Genomic DNA, 23,802 nt, shown 5'->3' on the forward strand with positions numbered 1-23,802 from the left:
GGACGCCTCTAAACGCACGAAACAGCAGAGGGAGGATTGGATTTGGATAAGAAAAGAGCTTCGATCTCGAATCAATCGAAAATAGCGTGCTAAAATCAACGGCAACGAAAAGCGTACGCGCACTGTTGCTTCAGCAAACATGACCGCGATGATAGAAATCCGCCTGAAAGTATGCAATAGCGCGGCGTGGTACACATTTCTTGCACAACGGTTCATTTCAGTGCACACAGTTGGACAAACGATGTTTTCACAAAACTAAATTGATAGAATCATTTTTTTTCTGTTCAAAAATGACAAAACGTTAAGCAGACAGGCAAAAGGCGTACAAGGTTTCTAACAATCACACAGGTGGACAGGTTCGTAGTTTTAAATGTTATTCACACGTGTGTATGCGCAGCTCTCCTGCCTAATGATATTCAAAGTCACGAAGCAAAAACCCTCGCACGTGAGCATTACGCATGGATGTTTACGCCAACCAACCAGCCAGCCAACAAAAAAAGCCTTTGCGCGTTGTTGAGTCCACCTTGCGTTACACACTCGATTTGCCATAAAGGTGATTTTGATTAAAATTTAATCAATGCTGAACCCCCGTTCCAACGTGGACAGATGGTTTTCATACACTACTCCTCTCTTGCAGCATACTAAAACAGCAGCCAGGCTAACCGAACAACGCAGGAACGGTCAGTGTGTATTGCGGCCAAATGCGTAGGATGAGCAACCGTAGCCGCATTGCAAAGTAGGTAGTAGCACACAAGCTGTCAAAGGATTTTGTTTTATCCTCGCAGCACAGCAGCGCACGTACCATTAACCAAGTAGACCCCGTGTGACTGGAGATTGTGTGGGACGAGATGCACCCGCATATGGCCAAAACGTAATCCTGTTCGTTCGGTGGCCGTACGGCAGAGTAGCAGTATTGCCACTGGCAGATACACAACCGTGTGACGGCTGCATACAAATTAATGTCTGTTTATAGAGGGGATTGTGTTCTGCGCCCCCATCTGCAACATTTTGATATTATGACATATCTAGCTCAATGACAACCGCATCATCATAACCATACGCGTTGACAGATTTTGTATTTGGATAGTAATAAAGTTTATGCGTGCGCGTATGCAACACAACCTCAACCGGGCGCCGCTGATGTGAAATAAAATGCACGCCTCTTCAACTTGTGAGAAAATGCATTCTCATGAGCGATCTCTTTCAACTCGATGAAAGGGATTATATACTGATTTTGAAGTTTGATTTTATGGCCAAGTTGTTAAACTTAAACTTTAATCTTACGAGCTTGGGGTGTATTGACTCGATTTGAGGAACCAAGAAACCAATCAACACACTTTTCAGCCGTGGGAAGAAACGGTTGAATTAAACGAAGCCCTTCAAGATATTCAAGGCAGCAGTACATGACGGTAAACACATTGCGACACGTTCAATTTTGTTTTTATTTAATGGCAAATTAAATAATGTATTTCCTGACGTCACTAAACATCTTGGATACTTTAAAAAAGCAATTATATTCTATTAAAATTCCTAGTCAATTATATTTGCACACATATCTCCAAAATACTAAATTCTTTAAAAAAAAAACATCTTACAGGGTTTTACAAGTCAGTTTCGAATGTAAACATTGTTATTCACCGCATGCAAAATGTTGATCCACATCGATCTGACATTTCATTTCCATCACAATAATTTTTAATTTCTACAACATGATTTTCAACACGACTCAAACCGGATTGAGTTTGACAGTTCTTTGATATGTGTTGAAAATCATGTGTTCAAACTGAAATTTCATTTTGAAGCAAATGAACGATTTTACAGCTGTTGAAAAACATATTGGATGCGGTGAATAACAATGTTTACATTCGAAACTGACTAGGAAAATTATTCGTATTAAAAGAATATTACTTGTAGCTTTTTGCCAGAGTTAAATCAACTCCACCATGACCAGAGAATTAACACATCGACATCCGATCCGCAGCTTTGTAGCCGGATGTATGCAATCGTCTTCGTCTGACGCTAAACCTTTTCAAACTATTCGCAATGTAGATGATTATGATTAATCTTATCACTTTTATAACCCGTATAAAACATACCCCCGACCGATCGGTACCACTGTTGCGTGCCTCTGTGAATTGGTGTGTCAAGCACACCCACAATCGATCCGATCAAACGCTTCCGCTCTACGCGTTCGAAGGGAGGCAAAACCGCGCACACCTTAGCAGCTGCTCGCAACGCAAGGGCTGGGTCCCTCCTCTGTGGCAACAATTAGTGTTTCCCATCTGGGAAGCGCGTCATAAATTAGCCAGCCAGTGCGTTCGCGTTCGGAAGATAAAATACTACCGATAAAAAGAGGCAATTGATTTGCCTGCCGGAAGGCCGGTGGGGACCAAGAAGCGCTCAGAGGTCACGCGCAAACAATTTAATTATTTAATCACAGGGTTGACTAATGAGCGTTAAATTCGAACGCAAGAATGCCTCGTTACGGGGGCACTGTGGCAGAATGGATGAGTCAAACAATGGAAGGCTTATCGTTTGGTTCAAATCGTGCTGATTGATTTTAAAAGCACAACGTCCACACAAACAAAAATCAATTTTAGAATTCTAATTTATTCCACATTTTGCTAAATTTTCCCATAAGGAATTTTAAACTGATGGGAATACGTATGGGAATAAGTGGGTTAACAATATTACACAATAACATAAAATTTCGCTTAGCGCATTCAGTCCCACAAAGCCTAAAAACCGCAAAAATGTGGGCTCAAGAATCTTGCCTCATAATTGATTCTATGTCAAAAGCATGTCATAAATTATTCCCCAACCTTTTCGGCAAGCTGAAATATTTCCTCAGTTCGTAAACCAACGCACATGATTCGCCTCGCGGCCCTCGGTTTCACCAACGCTCGGCGCAAAAACTCAACTTTCCATTTACGACTAGAGTTCCTAGTTTACGACCAATAAAAATATCGCACCACGCACATCATCGTTGGGGCAGCAACAACGTTACACAAAACAAACAAAAAAACACCACACTTTGCCATTCTTGAATGAACGTAGTGTAAGCAAATTCATTCATAAAACTAAAGGTTAGCCAGTTTCGCGGCACAGTTTTACCTAAAAAAAAAGCAACAACCAACCCACTAGTACACACTATTCACCATATGGGGTAGTAGCGTCGTGTTCAAACATTCGCACAAAGCTCAAACGACCCAACTGGCAAGTTGTTTCACTTCTTCCCCCACACGCTCACACACCAATCAAGTTCGATCGATTACGTGGGAGTGTAGGTGATCTTGAGAAAACGTTACGACGAAAAAAAAACACCCGAGATTTTACTTAAAACTACCAAGAAATCACCACCAACGCACGAGCGGCGGCGGCCGGGTATACTACCTCGCGCCCTCGCAACCGGATGTTCCGGTGACATTTTTTAGCGACTGCGTCAGACTGTTTCACCGTTTGTGGGTGGGGGTGGGTTGTGATGTGGTGATCGAATTTTGAACGCGACAAAAACAAATCGCTATTTTGCCGTTCGAGCTATCTTAAGGCGCTCTTACTGTGGAGAATTTGCATATCAACACTGAGGAACGCGGCAAGCGACGAACCTCACACAGGTAAGGTATACTAAAAAGCTTCTCTGCCCTCTAATGGCCGTAGCAGATCGATTAATGATAATGATCTTCCTGCATTATGATACAACCGATTGCGTGCATACAATCGAGCAAGATACGTGCAGCTAAGCTGAACCAGTAACCAGTTTAGTGAGGCAGCTTAAGTACCCATTACCTTCATTTGCAAACAACGCCACCCGATCGTCATTAGAGTGTGGCGGGGCCGTTCGCGTGTATCAGCGCGGGTTAGTGTCAGGTTTGGCTCGTGCTCGTGCTGGCTAGTAGCAAGGTAGAGGCGGCATCCACCATCACGGCAGCATGATTGATACGATAATATATAGACAGAACATTGAACGAAACCATTGAGCGCAATGTTCGCAAAACCGGTCGCGTTTGCTCTTATTTATAATAAAACAAGGCTTACAGAGCGCTAAATGAAACAATCAAACACATTGCAGAAATCGACGCAATTTACATAACAATATCAATATTTATAGCATCAGCCTGAGTGTCGTACTGTTGACAACAAAAAAAAAAGAAACAATTGTTCGTGAGGGAACCAATAGTCTGATCCGTCACTGGCACGAGAAACTCATAATGAATGGTTGAAAACACTTTGTTATCGTTCAATAAATAGCATTTAATGCGTCACCTGCACCCCCGTGCGCCGCACGAAAGAAAAGAAAACCAGCTATTCAAACCCACTCTGATTGCTTGCAATTTAAAACCACCTCTTAAGAAGCGGAACCTGTTTCTGCAACTCATTCGCAGTAATATGGCACACGCTAGCACACAGAGCACAGAGACACCTACAGCAACAGCAGCAGCAGCAGCCGCCGCCGAATGCACACATAAATCTCTTCATTAGCTAATTTCTGCTGTCAAGAATGTGTTTTTGGCGTGGTTGGACGTCAAGGTAACCGACAGCGGCGCAACTGAGGCGACGCCAACCAATCAAGCATTAATCCCTATACTTGGGGTGGTGTCGCGGGAGGGGGAATGCAAAATGCAACGAAATAATTCGTCCACATCCCGCCGTATTGTGTGGGAGGCTGACACATTGCCCACGCAGTGCAAACGACGCCGGCAAATGATCGGCAAATGGGTACCAAATACTTCTAAAATTACATTGATCGGCATGTTAAAACATTCATGAAATTCATGCATATGAAAATGAAACCATTAAGTGTAATACAGGGTTTTCTGCGTCAATTTAGAATGTCAACAATATTTTTCATTGCTTGCTAGATGTTTTTCAACAGCTGTCAAATACTGAATTCGCACCTCAATAATTTGCCAGTTCTTCTATAGGATTTTCAACACGCCTCAAGCTGGATTGAGTAAGACAGTTATTTGTATTATGTTGAAAATCATGTGTAAGAATTTCAATTTTATTGCTATGCCAAAAAAATGTATGATAGCTGTTGAAAATCATCGCGTAGGCGGTGAATAATGATGTGCACATTCGAAACTGGCTAGGGAAACCCTGTGTTATAACACAATTAACATGATATGAAGAGAGCATGAGATAAAGCGAATCAATCGGAACATCGAAAACACAATGCCAACCAACCGCGGCTGCTGCAAAATTAAAAGCGCACTAAAAGATGCGGAAAAGGATACGGTAAAGGAAGCTTGAGACACGTTTAGCGTAATCCTATAGGGGTTGCGTACAAACTTACCCGCCGTGTCCACTACACAAATCATTGGCGCAGCGAGATCATCGGCCAGAGTGTTTGGGGTGGGTTAGTAATTTAATTCATTGCATGTTTGAAAATTCGATACGCATGTGTTTTGCTCGTTTTTTTGTGTGGGTGTTTGCATGTGTAATGAATTTTAAAATTTTAAATTTCGTTACAAATCAGACAAACGGACACACGTGTCGATCGAATCACGATTGCCGATTGAACGCATCGATTGTAGGGAGAGAGTTGAAGGGATGTTACAGGGATGAGTGGTACCGTAAGTGACATTGAACATCGGCGAAGGAGGTAGAGTTTAGTAAACATGCGGCGGCAGCGCGATTGTGGTGAACAGTTTGGTTGCGCGGCATTTCGATTGGTGTGAGAAAGTATTATGGCAAGGTGTGGGGAGAGCAAGGGTTGGAAGAAAACAGATGATAAATACGAATGTTAAACAATTCCGTGTAGCAGTGTAAAAATTGAATTATTATCATATTCAATTCGTTCCTACTAATATCCAGTAAATATTTCCAATTCAAACGGATTCTATGAGCTACTGTATAAGCTATGAACTACAGTCATTGGAATTAATAATTGCAATTTTTGGTGGTAAAAAAGATGCTGTTTCAACATAAACGTAAACAGATTCCAATGAAGAGCTATAAAAAAAACATCTACTCGTAACCAAAACAAAGTAGCTTCAAGAGTAATTTGATTTAATTGCATGCTCTCAACGTATTTCTATTTCGCGATCCATTTTTTAAATTGCTCCGTATCCTTTCTTTATGGCTCTTGTGTAGCACACTATAATTATAGCACCTACCTGGAAGTGCAGAATGATGGTCCATATTAGACCCAGTGTTAGCTTCGGATTGCCGTCCACGATGTCCTCCGCCCGGATGTTGACTAATTTAATCTTTTTGTACCGCAGAAAGTCAAGCGCCATCTGTGCGTTCTGCAGCATGTGGAATCGCATTTTTCCTTTCTCCCTTGGCTAAAATGGAGAGACAAACAAATAGTAAAGGTTAAATTGCGAGTTTCTTATCATACTACTATTGGTACCAAGCGACAGATACTTACAAGATGTTCGCCAGATAATACTTCCAAGAGAGAAAGAAGATTGTGTCCATCGCGCAGATCTTCGAATAGGTCATCGACACGACGAGAGGCCTAGAGCGAATTGAAATAAGAAGAGATATTAGATTTATTTAAGAATACACAATTTATTTTGTAGTTACATCATTTAATACGGCATTATATTAATGCTACCAACGCATGCACCAGTAACATGATAGGTCAAGTGAACGATATAGACCAAAACGAAAAGAAAAAGAATAACATAACACAAATCTAAAGAATCAGAAATAATTAAGCTTCGATAACGACATTTGTTTGATTTAATGACTAGATAAAAAAATTATATACTTGGAACTGACCAAAGGTAATTACAACAAAGAAAAAATTGAGCAGAAATCTAGTTGCTGAATAAAAACAGTTTGCAATTAGCAACAAATTGATACAATAAGCAAACGTGAGTATCTAAATAAGAATTACTGCGCATTTTTACATCCAAGCTTTTAACTACATGCTCAGAAGAACGAACAATATGAATATGTTTTTGCTTAATTAACGATATTGTATAGAACCACATCTTATTGGAAATGCAAAAAGAGGAGAAACTAACACAACTGTAAGAAGTGATAGAAGAAAGTTCATGTCAAGAAGAAGATAGAAAAAAAAACAATAAAATAAAAAAACTTCAAATTAAAAACGTCAGCAACAATCAAAGAAGAGAAAACATTTAAACCGAAAACAAACAAAAAACATCATTAAACACACAACGCAAAAAGTGTAACACACAGACACACATCAGTCGCTGAAGTCAAACAACCGATCAAACAAAACCGAAAAAGAAAACAGTGAGGTATTATTTCACTTCGAAAAAACGAAAACGAATCCTTTCGACTTACAGCTGGCGGACAACAGGGTAATCCGTTGATGATTACGCAAACATGTAAATGGGTGTAGGTCTGTAATAGAGGACGGGAGAAAAATAGAAACACGAAAATAACTCGTTTCAGTACAAAAGTATGAGCAGCTGGGCAGGCAAGACAGGCAGCGGCAGCAATAACGTTTTAGCCAATACAAAATGAAGCACAATGAGATTGGTTTTAAAGTAATAGCAAATTTCCAATTGCGGAAATAAAAAAACAGAAAAACAAAAGGCAACTTAAAATCAAATCTACTAAAACAAAAAGTGCACGAACCCATATCTTTTGTTTTGTGAAATGATGTCAATCAAAATCGAAATGCAATAAAATAATAAATACTGCTTCAAAGCAGTAAAATAATTAATTTCAATGCAAATAAAAGGGCGTTAACAGTGCTCCACTAAACACTAAACTACTACACTGGGGTGAAAGAGAATATTCAAGCATACCTTTAAATATTTCCAATGCTTTAGGCGAATGTATTGTTGGAGAGTGGAAAAGGGAGGAAATATAGATTAAACAACAATTCAAAAAAGGAAACAATTTTGTCAAAAATACTTGAGAATAAACAAAGAGTCAAGACTACAAACACATCAATGTACAAATATCAATCACCTTTCAATGTCGCAGATAAAAAATATATTAAAATTTAAAGATTATTACAAAAATCAGCTTTACATGCCTTCCAGAGAAATTTAATTTTCTTTTATTTTCAAGCAATAATTAAATGCGGCAAAACCTCCAATTTCTCAGGAATTTGGTCTCGTTTGAATGTAAGTTGAAATTGGCAAAGCAAACGGACACCACCTACAAAACCTTTCTGGCACGATTATTTCCTTCGAATATGATAAGATAAGGAAAGATATCATACCGTACATTTTACACACACAAAAAAAAACCCTCCAGTACACCACACTGATAGCAAGCCCCCATTCCGGATGACAATCTAGCAGAGGACAAGGTCGTTGAAGGTAGCCTGCCTGGGTAGTATTCTAACTTATCTATACCTAGACCTATGTTTAAAACACTACATACACGGGCACAATTATTAAATTGCCCTCGGTTTGCTCCATTTTATCTATATTTTGCAGTGTGTGTGTGACAGAAACACAGCTGTAGTAGGCTCTTACTGTATGAGTTCCGTGTGATTTAGAAATAATAAATATAAGCAGACAGCTTCTTTCTCTCCGCCACACTCCACACCAGAGTGTTTCAGAGTTGATTGACCTTCGTTTAATTTCCTCTACCGAACCGTGGGCCGGCATCGTACACCGATCGTTAGCAAAAGGATCGAATTCAAACGCTACCAGGCAGGCAAGGCACAAACAAAATGAGCTTCTTCACCCATTTTCGCATACCTAATTGGTCGAGCTTTCACTGCAAACTCAACTTAGGCAACCGGGAAAGCTAAGCAGCTCCCGGGGCCGGCCAAGGAAGAAGGTAAAATTGCTGCCACCGTGCGCAACCAACCACCCGCCGCTGTCAAAGGTTAACATGCTCGGGGCTAAACGTGCCGCACGGGGCAAACCTTGGTGTTGGTGCTGTGCAGCGCGTTCGGATGGCGGCTCTCGTTTGAACTGTGAATTAGAAATCGGCATAACAACGCTCTAACTACACATCAAATTGCATATCTGCAGGGGAGAAGCAGTGTCGGGAAAAAAAAATCATAACCAAGATACTACGATGATTATTAAAGATGGTAGGACGAAAACAGTTTCATTTCTCCTGCTATAAGTTAGATTTGACATGCACGATTTTGTAACAATTTCAAAGTAAATTAACATCTCAATTGTATTGATTAAATTAATTCAACAATATTCTTCAGCAAAAGAAAAAAAACATTTCAAACCATGACATCAACCATTACAGGGTTTGCCAGATCAATTCCTAAAGTTCACATCATTAGTCACCGCCTTCAAGATGTTTTTCAACAGCTGTCACACATTGTATTGGTATCAGAATAAAGTTTCAGTTCTTACACATGATTTTCAACACATCATAAAGAACTGTCAAACTTAATCTAAAAGCGTGTTAAAAATCACGTGCAAGAACTGAAAAAATTTTGTGCTTCAAATACAACATTTGACAGCTGTTGAAAAATATCTCGCAAGCAATGAAAAATGTTGTTGTACACGGAAACCCCTGTACCGTGTGCTAAAATTAAAGCCCAACCCCTTTCAAGCACCTCCCGGAGCTAAATGCCCCGTCACGGTGGATCTCACAGCGCCACCCTTTTCTCGCGCAATTTCTCACAAACATCAGCAGCAAATCAAAGCTTAACCTTTCCTTTCCCACCCCGGATCGATGAAACCGATCATCGATTGACGTGTGTGTTGTTGTTGTTGTTGTTGGTAGCAAAATACAACGGGCAACAACAACAATAACATCAGCAAAAAATGGATAAGCCGTATATTGGCGTAAAACGTTCATTAATTTTGGTTTACGCAAACGGAACACACGACCGGGTCCGGCCGTCGATTGATTTCTGATAGGATTAACTCTCCCGCTGATCGATGAAAGCGCGCGCACGGCGGACGGAACACTGGCATCATCGCCAGCAGATTAGCTGCCGGTCAAAGCGCAAAGTTTTGCTGTTGTCTTTCAAGCTTGGGAAAGGTAATGGTGGAAGGGAGAAGAGAATAGTAGAGATGGGGAAACATGTTTTACTTTTGCACCCCTTGAGCTGAGTGGAGAAGGGTACATTGGAGAAACGTTAGAAATGTCAAAAAGCGCATGAAGAGGTGTGAATGTTTCATCAAACTAATAGAAGGGAAGGTCTGATCCCATTGTACAAATTAGTAAACAGTTAGAGAACATTATTCATTTTTATAGCAAATAGTATTTCTCTTCGTTAACACATATTAATCAACAGAATGAAAATACAGACTTTTTTTCTTTTTTTATCTGACATGTCAAATGCCAAATAATCACCCTGAAGTACAAATAATTTATACCAGCCTTTCCAGTAGTGAAAAATAGTTCACATATCTCACTTAGTAAGCCAACACTTACTCCTCTAGCATGCCATAAATGGCCTTCAAAAGGCTCACATGATCCCATGCACAGATTTTTCATCAAGAACGACACAGTGCACACGACACCAGCAACGCATCGGATTACGGAAGCTGTCGTTTCGCGATCGTTCCACCGAAACCCCGGGCAAATCTCACCACGCGCGGTGCTGGTTTATGACACATCGTTAATGTCGGCGGGATTTAGGCGACGCATCGCTCGAGGATGTTTATCCGCGCTTCCGTGTTCTCACCGTTTTTACTGCTTCCGGCGAGTTTCTTCCCTCCCGCGATGCACACTGTGGCCCCATTTTAGACTCGTGAGAGTGAAAGGAACCGATCAATGTTCACTTATGTTTAAAAAATGATTCCTATAGAAAAATACTGCTTGTTGTGCATTTTATGGCACATTACATTCGTTGCAATCTGTTGCAAACACAAATTCTCACATTTATTATCCAAACACAGGCTTCCCTTTTGCCCTTTACTTTCTAAAGCATTCAAACAGTGCTGGGCGTAATGAACCTCATTTCGCGCCTCGCATTCTTCTAAACCCATTAGCGGACCCCATAACATTGCAACAAACGAGTTTGCATATCTCTGCGCACTCACTGCGACTCATAAAGCCGCAAACAACGGCCGCGACTTTACGACACGCTTGCGCAAGCTTCTTCTTTTCATCCCGTTTCAAAACTACAATAATGAATGCCATACGGCGGCGGTTGCAGTCATCTTTGCAAGTGCAAATAATGAAGGCGAAAAATAGATTCCATTTCCTGCTAACCCAAAACCCCCCTCTATGGTACAGGGAACATCATGCAAATGCTCCACCATCATCCCAGACAGTCCCGGGCGGGACTGCAGCATCCCAAAAATGCATAAAGCAAAACACATTTCGTCGCTGTTTGGAGTGCAGAAATATGGGCACAAATGTATCCATCATCATCATCGTCCTCCTTGGCATCATCAACAGTTGCACAGTTAGACGGTCGCTGGTAAGGGCAACAGACACACAGCCGTCTCACTGTTGGAACTAACACGGCGTTTGGCGCAAAAAGCCGCCGACCCGGCGTATATTGTACGGTCCGGCATATGGTGCACATTCGTGTGTGTGTCTCGTACGTACACAACAACCGTGTCACGTGCAGGTCATTGCACGGACAGACGAATACTCTTCATCACCCGTCAGAGTGTGCTGTCTCGCGTACTGTTCCGCGGCATCGATTGTCGGAGCTATGCAATTTTCTTACCAAACAGTTCGGGGTTCGCAACAAAGTGAGTTCAAATGTGCGTATATACACACACACCAAAGGGCATATGCTAAGGAAGCTACTACCCAAACCTTCCACAGACTGTCCATATGGCTTCCTGACGTAGCCAAGCCAAAATGGTTCATGGTTTGCGATTTTGTGTGACGAATTGAGGGTATATTTTATAATTCACTTCACTTCGCTTTGTTTCGCGCTTTTCGTACGAGCGGAATATGAAATGAAGTTGAGATTTTAAATGGGAAGAGGAAGATGGTAAAGATTTAAGTTCCTTCCAGTGTAGTTTGTGGCAGATGTCTGGAATTAGCTCGCGCAAGAAGAGCACAACAATAAAGCGAGAACATGTGTGTTTTGCTTGTGGTCTTCTACAGATGGATGTTTATTCGCATACAAACTTCGCACCACACTTTCGGACGTCATCATTTTGCTGGTAGGGTTTCGTTAGTAGCAGCAGCTCATGAAATCGATCATCAATTTTTTTACATTGTGTTCAGTCCTGTCTAGATCCTCCCATGTTCATGTACAAGATATTATATATCTAACAGACGATTTATCAACATTAATTCTTGTACGACGTTAGTACAAATGATCTCGAAGATACGATACATCGATCTGCCCATAACCCCGACAACAGGATATTAACCCAAGCGTACCCAATCAGACGTCAAAACGAGCTAGTTGTCAAAGCCAATTACAAAATCCAGCCTGCCCAGCCCTCAACTGCAGCAACTGCATCAATCGTTACGAATGAATTAATCAACTATCAATTCCACCCTAATGATCACACCATTCGCCGATGCACTCACAGCGATCACCACACAACATCGGTATAAAAGCATGAAGTAATTGAGGCGAATTAAACGCTGCAATTCTACTGTCCCAATGATGATCACCCAATCGATTATGGGACACTGCGCTCTTCTGCTGTACGACACCAATTGGGGCCTGGCACAACCACTCCGTAGCTAATGGTTGGATTGGATACAAAGCATTTACTCCCGACGCCTGGCAAACTCGCCTTCGCCGGCCGGTCTCGCAAGAGCCGCGGGCCAAGAAGTACCGATAGCTTCCGGCGCATCTTCAACGCCGAGCTGCGGAACACGCTCGTGTTTTAATCACCCATCAACCTCCTCCAAATGGATATTAATTGTCTTGCCTGTGTGCTTGATGGATTTGAGTGCGAATGCGAAACGAGCATGCATCTTCTGTGGAGCTCTCTTGGATGTTAAGTTGCACCTCACATTCTTCTGTACAATAACTTTGCGCACGCGCGCCATTCCGCATGCAAAGTTTTACCATCGCGCGTCACTGATGTGACGAGGTAGCAGTCAGTAAGATACTCCCTCCTCTCTGATTCTCGGGTCCTCATAATTCATACACTTAACCTCGCCACCCGGCCATATTGGTGAAAGACCCCGGGCGCACACGTATGGTAAAAACCGGTCCACCAGCAGTTTTGCCGGTTGCAGATCACAGGCCAAGATTTATGGGCACTCCAATTACATGCACACGATGTTTGGGACATCCGTCGTCGTTGCTGGCGCCTGCGTTCTCAGACACCGAGCTTCTGACGCATCGCTTCTTGCACATCGCTGTGAGGCTTCTGAGTGCGGGCGTGTCATCCAGGCCATTCCAGACTGTCTTGAGGGGATGAGAAATTTATGCGAGAAGGAGACCTTCCATTCGCATTCCACTTCCCAGTAAGCCTGGGCTTGCTTGCGCCTGCCTACCCATTCTCCAAGGATAGAACAGAATATCGCACAGCTCTAAAAATAGCTCGAGCCGGGGCGATCTTATCCGACACCGTACGGGTAGATGCCGTAGGGGGTTAAAAACGGCCGCGGCAGGATTGTCAATCATGTTTTACCTATTAACCGGCTGTGGTTTAGCGATTGTGTCGCGCCATTCGCCCCGACCATCGGCGACAATGGTGAGAGAGAACGCCGTCACGCCGGCGTGTATCGATTTCTGAACACCTCCACCTCCTACTAGGCGATGCATCATCTGCCTAGTTAATAACAGCCCAAGTACGACGAGCTGCAACGCCGCGAATAGTATCACCATATAGGCAAGGCAAACTGTATCTATTCCACAGCGTCAAAAGTGTGTCTATGTGGTGTGAAACACCGAACGTTTAACGGTGTTGCGAGGAGCGGCACAACAATCAATAACACGTGTTTGCCGCCCCACTTGCAGCAACTAGGCTGTAGTAATACCATGTGCCCCATAGGTGTACTTGGTTATGCGCACTGATTTAATTAAATCCTTTCCGTTCGGTGCTGTTCTGTGTTTGGTGTTTGAGTGCAAAAACATCAATCCACCAAGCAAAAGTGCAAAACCTGGGGCGTCTACGTCGCCCCCAGAGAACCTACTCCACTCGCTGCGCTGTTCTGACTTGTTTTTTGGAGCGACTTATAAATGTCGAACATTGCCTGGAAAGAGGGAGGGAGGTTCGTACATGTGTAGAACAACATCTAGACCGCATGTGTGTGTGTGTTGACGCCTGCAGCTAATTGGGTTGTTAGCATGGAACGCACAACTCCCCCGAGAGAGGCTTCAACCTTACCCCGCTATTGAGCTCGGACATCCTTTTAAGGAATCGTGTCGAGCAGGCAGCGCATTACTGATAGCCATCTTCGCGTGTCTGACCTATTTGTATAGGGCCGCTTCGAAATTGGCTAGAAGGGCATGTAGAACAACAGCACATGATAGGTAAAAGGGCGGTGGTAAAAGGAGGATCATGTTTCGTACACCCCAACGCGAGACAACAATGAAAGTGATTTTAGGAATTCTCGACCTAAAATTCCACACGTTCACAGAAACAACAACGTGAAAGCCCGACCATTATGTAGGAGGAAACAAGTTGTTTACAGAATTGTATGACATTCTGGAAAAATGTTTTATTAAGTCTTGAAGGCGATATGTGTTTTTCAAAGTGATAAGAATTCATTAAGACCATCACACAGCAATAAAAAAAACGTTTGTTGGTTTGTCTTTATAAGATCATTATATTGAGCATACCTTTCACTTTGATTTGAGGCACAATATCCACAACGAATGATATGATTGAACACTTTCTCTACTCGACGTCGATGACCTTTGGCAACTTTGCCCGAGATACACCGCATACACACAAAAGTAAATTCCACTATCATCTCCAACATTGTAGCTGACATTCCACACCGCTGCTCCTCGTCGCTCCCTGTCTAGACAACCTACGATCTTGATGAAACATTCCAACCAGAAATAGCAGAAATCATGAAAACTACAAAACGAGACGCGCCGATTCTCCCCGTAACTTCACAATCAATTAATCCTACCCTGGGATGATCGGGTTTGTGGATGCTGCAGGCTGGCTGGCTGACGGGTGGCTGTAACATTTCCCGAGCCTCGTCATCTCCACACACAACAAATACAATGGAACTGATTCACTGAAAATTGTATTTCGCGAAATGATACCATCTTCTCGGCCGCTAGTACCCCAGCTGCTCTGCCCTGGAACTACCGTCGTGAGAGTTCACGATGCCGCCGCCGACGACAACGCGCGACCGGTTACAGAGGTTTTTTTTATCTTGGCGCACCAGTTTTGCTCTCGTTTTGCCCTTTCTGGGCGGGCTCGTTTAAAAATCACGGTGTGTAACACCACACACACACACAGGCGGCTTTTGGAGATATCTTGGAGGTCGAGGAATTGGCCTACGCATGGCCGCACGTAGACAATGCGCCAGAGTTGGAGCGTCCGGTTGGGTAGAGCTGTGGAACCCAAGGAATGTACGCCAACTTCCGAAAGAAAAGTGAACTAGAATGCACACGAGAGACTGGCTGCTAATTGGACGCTAAAGCCAGGTACGCGTAGGCACGTGTGTGCAAAGTGGTCTCTAAGGAGCTCTGACTAACACAGCAGATAGAGCGCAAATCGTTAACTAGCATCAGCTGCAGACTTCTGAATATATGGTACATTTTTTAGTACAAGTTCGAATACGACCTACATCAATAGCATTCTCTATTACACACATCAATAATGTTTTGAGTGTAATAGTCGGTAAAGATGTACATTCTATCAAGGTTCCATTCGCTCGATTGATTTTATGAGGTGATAAATAAACGTATGCTTTAAAAATTGGTCAATGCTTCTATGGAAACTAATCAACACCTTCGTATAACATATACTCGCCATATGTACACACCACTTGCCACTGCTGCATAGACACTTCAGTTTCGTTCTCTGATGCATCTGATGTTTGATCAAACGATGGGGAAGAACAGAGCGAAGCAGAAGAAGAGGTAGGTTGGCGGAAAGTTGATTGCTGTGTGGCAAAGGTCAGTGATCAGAAAACAACACAATTTACGACCAATAACTCAATTTAATAATCAATAATTGTACTGAAACCGTAGCTACCGTGGTACCGATGTAGCACTGAACTGCACCGATGGCGATAAAACTGACAACCAAACACCAAGACAGAGAGGAGAAGGAGGAGCCACAACATACCATCCAATACCAGTTAACAGATGCTGCGCTCTTACCAATCAAATGAACTCCCCAGATCTTTCGGGGTCGGTAGTTGATGATGCGCGGCAGTAGTATAAAACCGTTGCGCCACAATGGCGTCGCACATTCGTGCGGTTTACTTTTCTAATTGATTTTGAGGTTATTGTTTATGTAACATGCACTCGGCATTACGGTACTGTGCCACAACTTTTATATTTCTCAATGTACTCTAACAAAAAACACACACAATTAGAACAACTTGGCCTCTTCTCTTGCCTATCACCCTCGACCAACATCCGCTCTGCCGGCTCTTCTTCTAGCGGTAAATAACCTAACTTAAGCTACTCAAAAATCACTTCCCACATTCCACGGCTGGAGTGTACACATCACTACCATCAGCTTCCCATGTATTCAAAAGTGCCAAGCTTTCGCGGCGAAGATAACACCGCTTCCCAAACGGCACGGCGCTTCCTCTTTCCTGCCAACGAGCACGACCGCACAACCATTCCGTGACAGAACCATTATACATAGTCGAGCGAAAGCGAAATAAGGCCAAACCCGAAGTGATCGATCGGGTCGATGATAAATAAGTGTCTAGGCTGTCGCTTCATCGCGCCGCATGATATCTTCTCCTGTGCCTGCCCCTTGGCGGACCGTCGTCGAGCGGGACACACCGTTATGAACCGCGCAGTACCCCACAACAAACCGTCGAAACCGTGGAAGGCGTTCTCATGTGGAAGGCATTATTACGAAGGTAGGAAAAGGGAAAACGGAACATCCAATCCGTAGATTCATATTTCACGTTTTTCGCGAACAATTTCCAACACTCGACCGCACTAATGAATAGTTAACAGCCGGATCATTGGTCGCTAGGTGTGTGTGTAAGCTGGGCCTCGAAAAATACCCCTTTTTTAGGCGAAGCTCGTCAGAAGGGTGGTTTCAAGCGCGGCAAACGTTTCATTTGTTCCCTCTTTCGATTGTTTTGACACCCGCTGGTTATACGGTTGTCAGTCCCAAGCCCAGTGACGAGGTGTGTTATTGGCCAGTGTTCGGGACGTGCGATCGGGGAGGTTTGGATAGATTTCTCCCAATAATTGAAACTTCTACTAACGCTCGGTAGAATTACTCCTACCCTGGAGAGTTCGCTATAAATCACCATGATTAGCAATCTTTGAAGATGACGGGCTAATGCAATTGTATGGTATGTGATGGAAATGTGTTGTGGATGGAAATGTGGAAATGTGACGGACAAGGAGACAGTGCTGGATCTACTGGAAAATTGGTTGAATAACTTCAACAAGATAGACAGCATAACAGATTAATTTTGCTATAAAGAATACCATAAGTTTTTATAGCTCAAATACTTAATTTTGCCATTTTACTATAAAAGCTGAATTCACCAATAATGTTTTATGGTAGATTATATAAATTCGTTATAAAAAAGGGAAAATAAGAAATTCATCTTTCAATTTGCCCGTGCAAAAAGAAACCTGACAAACCTTAGTGTTCTATTGCAATATGCTCCGAACACAGTCCACCATCATCGAAACAATTCTCAAGATAACTTCAGTGGAACGTATCAGAGACACGACCGTTCGCTGTGCGCTACTAGCCGGATTCAGACAATGCACTAACCCCCCATCCGCCACAATTGAGGGACCCACCACCCATATGACCATCGCCCGTGAGAAAATGAACATTAAAACCGATCTGCCTTCAATTTTCGAATCCCAGGGACACCCGTTTTTGCACCCACTTACTCACTACTGCTACAGTCCTTCCCTCCATCCGACGGTACTACCCCGCCGGCATAATCGCCGTACCATTGTATGCAAATGTTTTTTTCTGTACGAAAAACGAAAACACAAAGTAAAAAATCAAACCAACCAAAACGCAAACACCAAGATGATAAAACATCGAGGGCCACCGGGAATTTAAATTGATTCCCTCGCCTCATACGGACGTCCTAGGCAGCGGGGGCCCCGCGCGCGCACCGAGAGCTAGCTCGCCAGACAGACGGGCGTAAGGCGGCTTCTCTTCTTGCGATCGGTACCGCCATGTATGGCAGAAATGACCAAAATGTCTCCCCCCAGAGAGAGCAGCACCACAGCGAAATAAAAACAGCACGCACAACACCTTATCGAATGCGCAGCCAAGGATCCCCGAAAGGAAAACCCCTTTGACAGGCTCTGGAGGACGTTGTCGTCGTTGCAAAGCCGTACGTACACTACCACCACCATCGCGCGCCCAGAGAAGGAAACGAAAGTAAATAAAAAGTGAAACCATACACACAGTGTGTGACTCAGAGAGCCGAAGTCTACCGGATAAAGCAAAAGTGTTGAAATAAATCCTTGCTTTCTGCTGCACAGCCGAGTGTGTCATTTTTGGGTGGAGTTTCGGGGTCTTTTTGCACCCAGAAGCATGTTGGTAAGAGGTTATTGTGTTGCGGACGTGCTGCTCTTCAAAAGTATCTCTCCTCTCACACGGGTAAATTCGACTACTTGACTGAAATGGAATAAATTAAATCCCATCTTAATACTATCCACAGCGTCTCTAGAGCACCATTATTAAAGTGCTCCAACGCTTGTCTAGTTCACAAACACTAGACCCTTCAAGATGCATTCTCGTTGATCACAAACAACACTTAATAAAAAGAAGGCGCGGGTGAGACCATTTTGCTATTCACTAGGTCACACTCTTCGCTTGTAAGGAGGTACTAATACGCTAATGCACACTTACGCAGCCACACACTGCCACATTAAATCTTCCAAGTGCCGCAAACACATCGATTCATCACTTACGACCTAAACCCTCCACAAGTACCAGGGAGGGCGGGCCGCGCGTTACATGAATGTGCATGGGCACCAACTGGGCACGCATAACAAACTGCATTCATTAACGCTTCGTCCTCCTCCCCGACTTGGGAGAGAGGTGCAGTGGAAGATTTAATGATGATCGGTGAGGGGACAAAGAATCAGAGTGCGCCACGGTTCGCGAAATCGCGGAATGTCGACTGCAGGGTGGACACACCAGTCGCCCGGGACCTGGAGAATAGCAGTGTAAGGGGCGAAATAAGAGGCGTTTTGTTTTGTTTGCAGTGACTTCTTGCCCTAGTATGCGTTCATTTACTGCCACCGTCATCGTGAGCGTTCGCCGCCATCCCATCTCTTTTATAGTGACCTTCTTGTCGTGATGTCGTCTCGCCCTGTGCGCTTCTTCTTATGAATCACGTTTTTTCTTTCGTTACGTACACGTTGCACCAGAGGCTACTAAAGGCCCGGCACGGTAATGTGTGTCAGCAGGGCTTGGCCGTAGTAGAGCGGATGCTCTTCTTGGAACATTGGAAGGGAGTATAGGCACGTTGGGAAATTACTGTCCAAGCGAACATGTGCGCGACACACTCTTCAATGATCGTTTCACAGAATCTGACCCAACCTGACCCGTCACCGGACATGCAGGCGCCAGTCGCACGCGAACAGCTCATCAGCCGAGTTTATACATCTGAATATTACAAATCGCTTCGAACAACTCATCTCTCAATATCCTGCTGTAGGTGCTGCTCTGGTGATAATCCATAGAAATAGATTCCAGACATTACAGACATTATAATTTCCCAAAGACTCGTCGTCTCTTGACAGCTCTAAACAAAAAAAAATATATCCATCGCTCGAAAAAGGCCTTTTCGTGTCTAGAATCCATCAGTGCACTAATTCCCACATTAATATACACTCACTTTACATTAGCGCTCGACTTGTTTGCCATTTCCAGCCCGCACACAAGAAGAGAGTCTCTGGGACGCCACAGAAGATCAGGTTCCGGTCGTTTGTTGTTTTACTGTTCCACCCACCGCCCTTTCAAGTTTGCATCAATTTCATAATGCTGAAAGCTATGAAGGACGACGGTGTAGGTGCGTCAACTAAAAGCGGGAGGCTACATCAACATTCAAGATTCGTTTAATTAGCATACAAATTGATAATTTGACACTGCCGGCCTGATGATCACCTTCAAACAACAGGTATAAGGCAGAGTACGTACGTTACGCGGCGCATGATTGTACCTTCCGTTTTAATGAATGGTGTTACTTTTGTGCCGAGGAAGACTACCTCTCTGTGTGTCTTAAATGTGTGCCTGACAATGAAGCTCTTTATGAGCTTGCTAACCACAGTATTGTCAAATAAATCACGCCCTTACGCGGGAGACAACCGTTGAAATTAGGTACATGATTGTCAAAGCAGCACCTCCACCACCGTAATCCTATCTACTCCTCAACCTTTGTTGACCAGTCAGAAAATATGATTGTTTGACACGTTTATCTATCCAAATGGCCTTTTTAAGACAGACTTACAAATTTTGGATCATCTCGCAGCTACCAGGCTTTAGTTTTCTCCCCAAACATGTTTGTTATTTCTTCATCGCACAGTTGAGAGCCTAACCAGAGTTCAACAGTTGAATGATTTTCGATTTTCACCTTGCAAGCGGGCGACAAAAAGTCATTTGGCAATGTGGGCCTTTAATGTAATCTCCTCCAGACTCTAGCTAAATCTGTCGCCTTTCACCGAAAGCCCACTCCAGGAAGCCCTCCACAGTTAGAGGGCGCGTTGATATCCATTTGAGGGGAAAATCAAAGCACGAGACAGGGTACACATACACGCTGCCGACAGAGATCATACGCGCGCATATCAGACGTGCGTAACGTAACTCGAGCCGAACGCGTACCACACGTTAAGATGGCGAATGGACCAGCAGCGCTTTCTAGAGCAGAAACGGACCGACCGTCGCGCGTAGGTCTCCGCCGAGAGACGCAGCAACGCACTAAGGGACAGGAGAGTAAATCATTCACGTGAGTCAGCTGCATGGCTTGCATACTTAACAAGTCCAGCCAAACCAGCCAGCCCGCCTGCCAGACCTAATTCCTGCACCAACCTGTCCTCCTACCGTTACAACCACCGCTACCCACAGCAGCGATCGAGGTGGGACCGATATTTTTGCAGTATCGGATTTTTGTTCCATACCGCCAACGTTCCTCGTGGGCATGGTGGCGTTGAAGTACGTTCCGCTTAAGATTTATTGCCCCTCGGGGGGAGGGAACCGATAGTGGCCGGGTTTTGTCGTTCGTGGTGGCGGCGACTACCACTAGACAAGCTACCGGACTTCATAACACCAACTGTTTGCCGGCGGTTTTCTTTTAATCGAATCCGCGCAACCAGCAAAAAAATCCCACAGCGGTGGCGGAGTATCGCGGATCTGTGAGGCCCTGTAATCGGTAACGGACTGCATACTGTTGTTGAGGTTGAGTGGCTGTTATTCCACTGTCTGAAAACTCGTACGATACAAGCGATATTGGATCACACGAAATCACATACAAGGAATCAAAGTAGAGACAGAAGTAATACTTTCTTTTTCCCAGGCAGTGGTGTTCGCTCCAGGTACACAAGGTACAAGGTAACTGGTAAAGTAATATCTGTTTAAGCTCAAGGCTTTATCATGTCAATATCAAAATTTGGGGGATCTATTGCATTCTCAAGTAAAATATATTCAAAATACTTTATTGTATTTACTTCTCTTTCTCATTCCTAATTCTGCAAGAAATTCATCGTAAATATTCACAATTAAGAAACAATCTCAAATGCATCCCTCCACAAATATTTTTGCCAATAACTATTCCAAAAACAAAGCAATCCTAAGACAAAGGTTTCTCTCTCGTAGCCTTCCTGCATGAGTGCGCCCTCCGATTGACCGGCAGAGAATAAATCTCTATTGAGGCATTGATTGAACGACACTCCCAATTAAGTAGCTTAACAGTTTCTCCTCCGTCTGGCTGCTTCTCTGAAGTACTCTACGCCCGAACCGGCAGACTGCGCGAGATTTGTACACAGTTTGCTTCCTGCGCTGTACACAATCAACGCGCGACCTACATTCCCTACTGCCCAGCCGAACCTTTTAGAAGCTTCGTTGGTAGCCGACGGTTTTTGAGAGACACAATTCCAAACAAGCATCGATTAATCATGAGCTCCACCGATTGGAGGGCGATTGCCGTTTAATTGCTGCAACGATGCCTTGATGTTACAAATTTCGGTTGCGTCGATGTGTTGGCTTGCCAGTCGAAAAAAAAAGCACACAAGATCTGGCGTTTACCACGAATTTTCGATGGAATGCACAAAGATCTGGTCTGGAAATGAATGCAGATGAATCGACACTTGACGACCTAACGGAATATCGATCCACTTCTAATGGTTTGGTGGCTGGTCTGTTGTCAGCAATATATGAAGCTATAAATGGCCTTGTGCCTGATAGGCTCTGAGTCCAATTTGTACCGTTTATCGTGTGAAAAATGACATCAAAAAAGCCTTAAAAAGAAAGATGCTCAAAAGTAATTTAAAAGCATCAAATATTGACAGCATTGGTTACTTTCTTGCATTTTTGGAGAACAGTCACTGAGTCAATTTTTACAAATGGTACAGTAAAAGCTGCACAGCGATAGGTTTAAGACCTCCTTTAATTTTTTTTGAGATAATCCAACCAACATGTGCGACTTACGAACAAATAATTCGTACCCAGTCACTCAAAAGTTCAAAAGTACTCATTTAGCACGTGTGTTCAAAAGACTTCATTGCACAGTAAAGCAACGAACGGAAGCAATAAATTGAGTGGAAAATGAAACATGTACTGCGCGATACATTGCACAACTACTGCTTTCCCACGCACGGAAAACATCGAAACTAAGAAACGTCAAACAAAACTGATACGAATGTTTTAAATAAAGGAAAAAAAACAGGAACTCCGCCATCCAAACGAAATCATAAATCTGCGACATCGAACTTGTGTGATCCATTAGTAACAACAACATCAACGACAAAAAAACACTCCATGAAACCCACAAGTTTAGCGAATTCCGAAATGAGAGTGAAAGGCGAACTGATCATGCTTAGCAGGGAAGGAGACAGACCCGTGCTTGTGTAGGTGGTCCCCACGCGGACACACACGCGTCAATAAGAGAGTGCAAAATTGATCACCCCCCTCCCAACACAACAGCAAAACCATTCGACAGCACATCATTATGATCATCATCATCATCATCATCATCATGAACAGCAACATCGCGTTCGTCGTTCGAATCGTCGTTACGAAAATAACGAAATTGGCCATGTCCGTGTCTTACCTTTTTCAGATGTTTGTTGACCCACTTCGTGAAAGTTTTCTTCTGTATGGCATCTCGCTCATCTGTGCGGTGGCGGCGGCAAGGGCAGGGACAGAAGGGGTTCGTTGACGTTTGACGATGACGAGCAGGAACGGGAGGGGTGGCCATAGAGGTGTACCAACAGCATCACAAGCAGCATCAGCAGTGGATTCAGCAGCAGACGACATCATTCGTAGGCGCCATCCAGGATCGAGCAGATCAACCGTTTCGTTGCCATTAGGTACGCATTATTTTTTGGAATTCATCAAAATGTAACGCATCGTTTGGTTGATGAATGGTGCCACGGGAGAGCGAGCGAGTGAGTGAGGGGGAGAGAAAAGAAAGAAGCATTAGTACACGTTGATCTAATTATGATGGATTGCGAGTTTAATCAACGAGCGCATGCTGAACAAAGAAACAAGAAATGGTTTATTAGTAAGAGATTTATAGTTGATAAAAGATCGCACACGAACAACAACACACACTCTGCGCGCGGTCTGGGACTTGACGTTTTGAGATCTTGAAATGCCCTCCTGGGGAGGAGTTCGCAAATCCGTTCCGACTACTTTT

The 23,802-nt window shown here is 43.6% G+C and overlaps 1 protein-coding gene across 42 annotated transcripts in view; it reads right to left on the minus strand.

Annotated features, from left to right (window-relative positions):
* LOC121600004 (dystonin) overlaps positions 1-23,802 on the minus strand; it is a 198,590-nt gene that overhangs the window by 79,374 nt on the left and 95,414 nt on the right. For 27 of the 42 annotated variants that reach the window (XM_041928224.1, XM_041928222.1, XM_041928223.1 and 24 more), the window contains 5 exons: positions 23,215-23,276; positions 7,734-7,751; positions 7,264-7,323; positions 6,374-6,463; positions 6,117-6,287 (listed from right to left, as the gene is read on the minus strand). In XM_041928224.1, coding sequence (XP_041784158.1) covers positions 6,117-6,287; positions 6,374-6,463; positions 7,264-7,323; positions 7,734-7,751; positions 23,215-23,276 — 401 coding nt within the window. The remainder of the gene's footprint in view (positions 1-6,116; positions 6,288-6,373; positions 6,464-7,263; positions 7,324-7,733; positions 7,752-23,214; positions 23,277-23,802) is intronic. The other 15 variants (XM_041928238.1, XM_041928239.1, XM_041928234.1 and 12 more) reach the window with 1 other exon arrangement.

This window comes from Anopheles merus, chromosome 3L (genome assembly GCF_017562075.2).
Source record: "Anopheles merus strain MAF chromosome 3L, AmerM5.1, whole genome shotgun sequence".
NCBI classification, from domain to species: domain Eukaryota; kingdom Metazoa; phylum Arthropoda; class Insecta; order Diptera; family Culicidae; genus Anopheles; species Anopheles merus.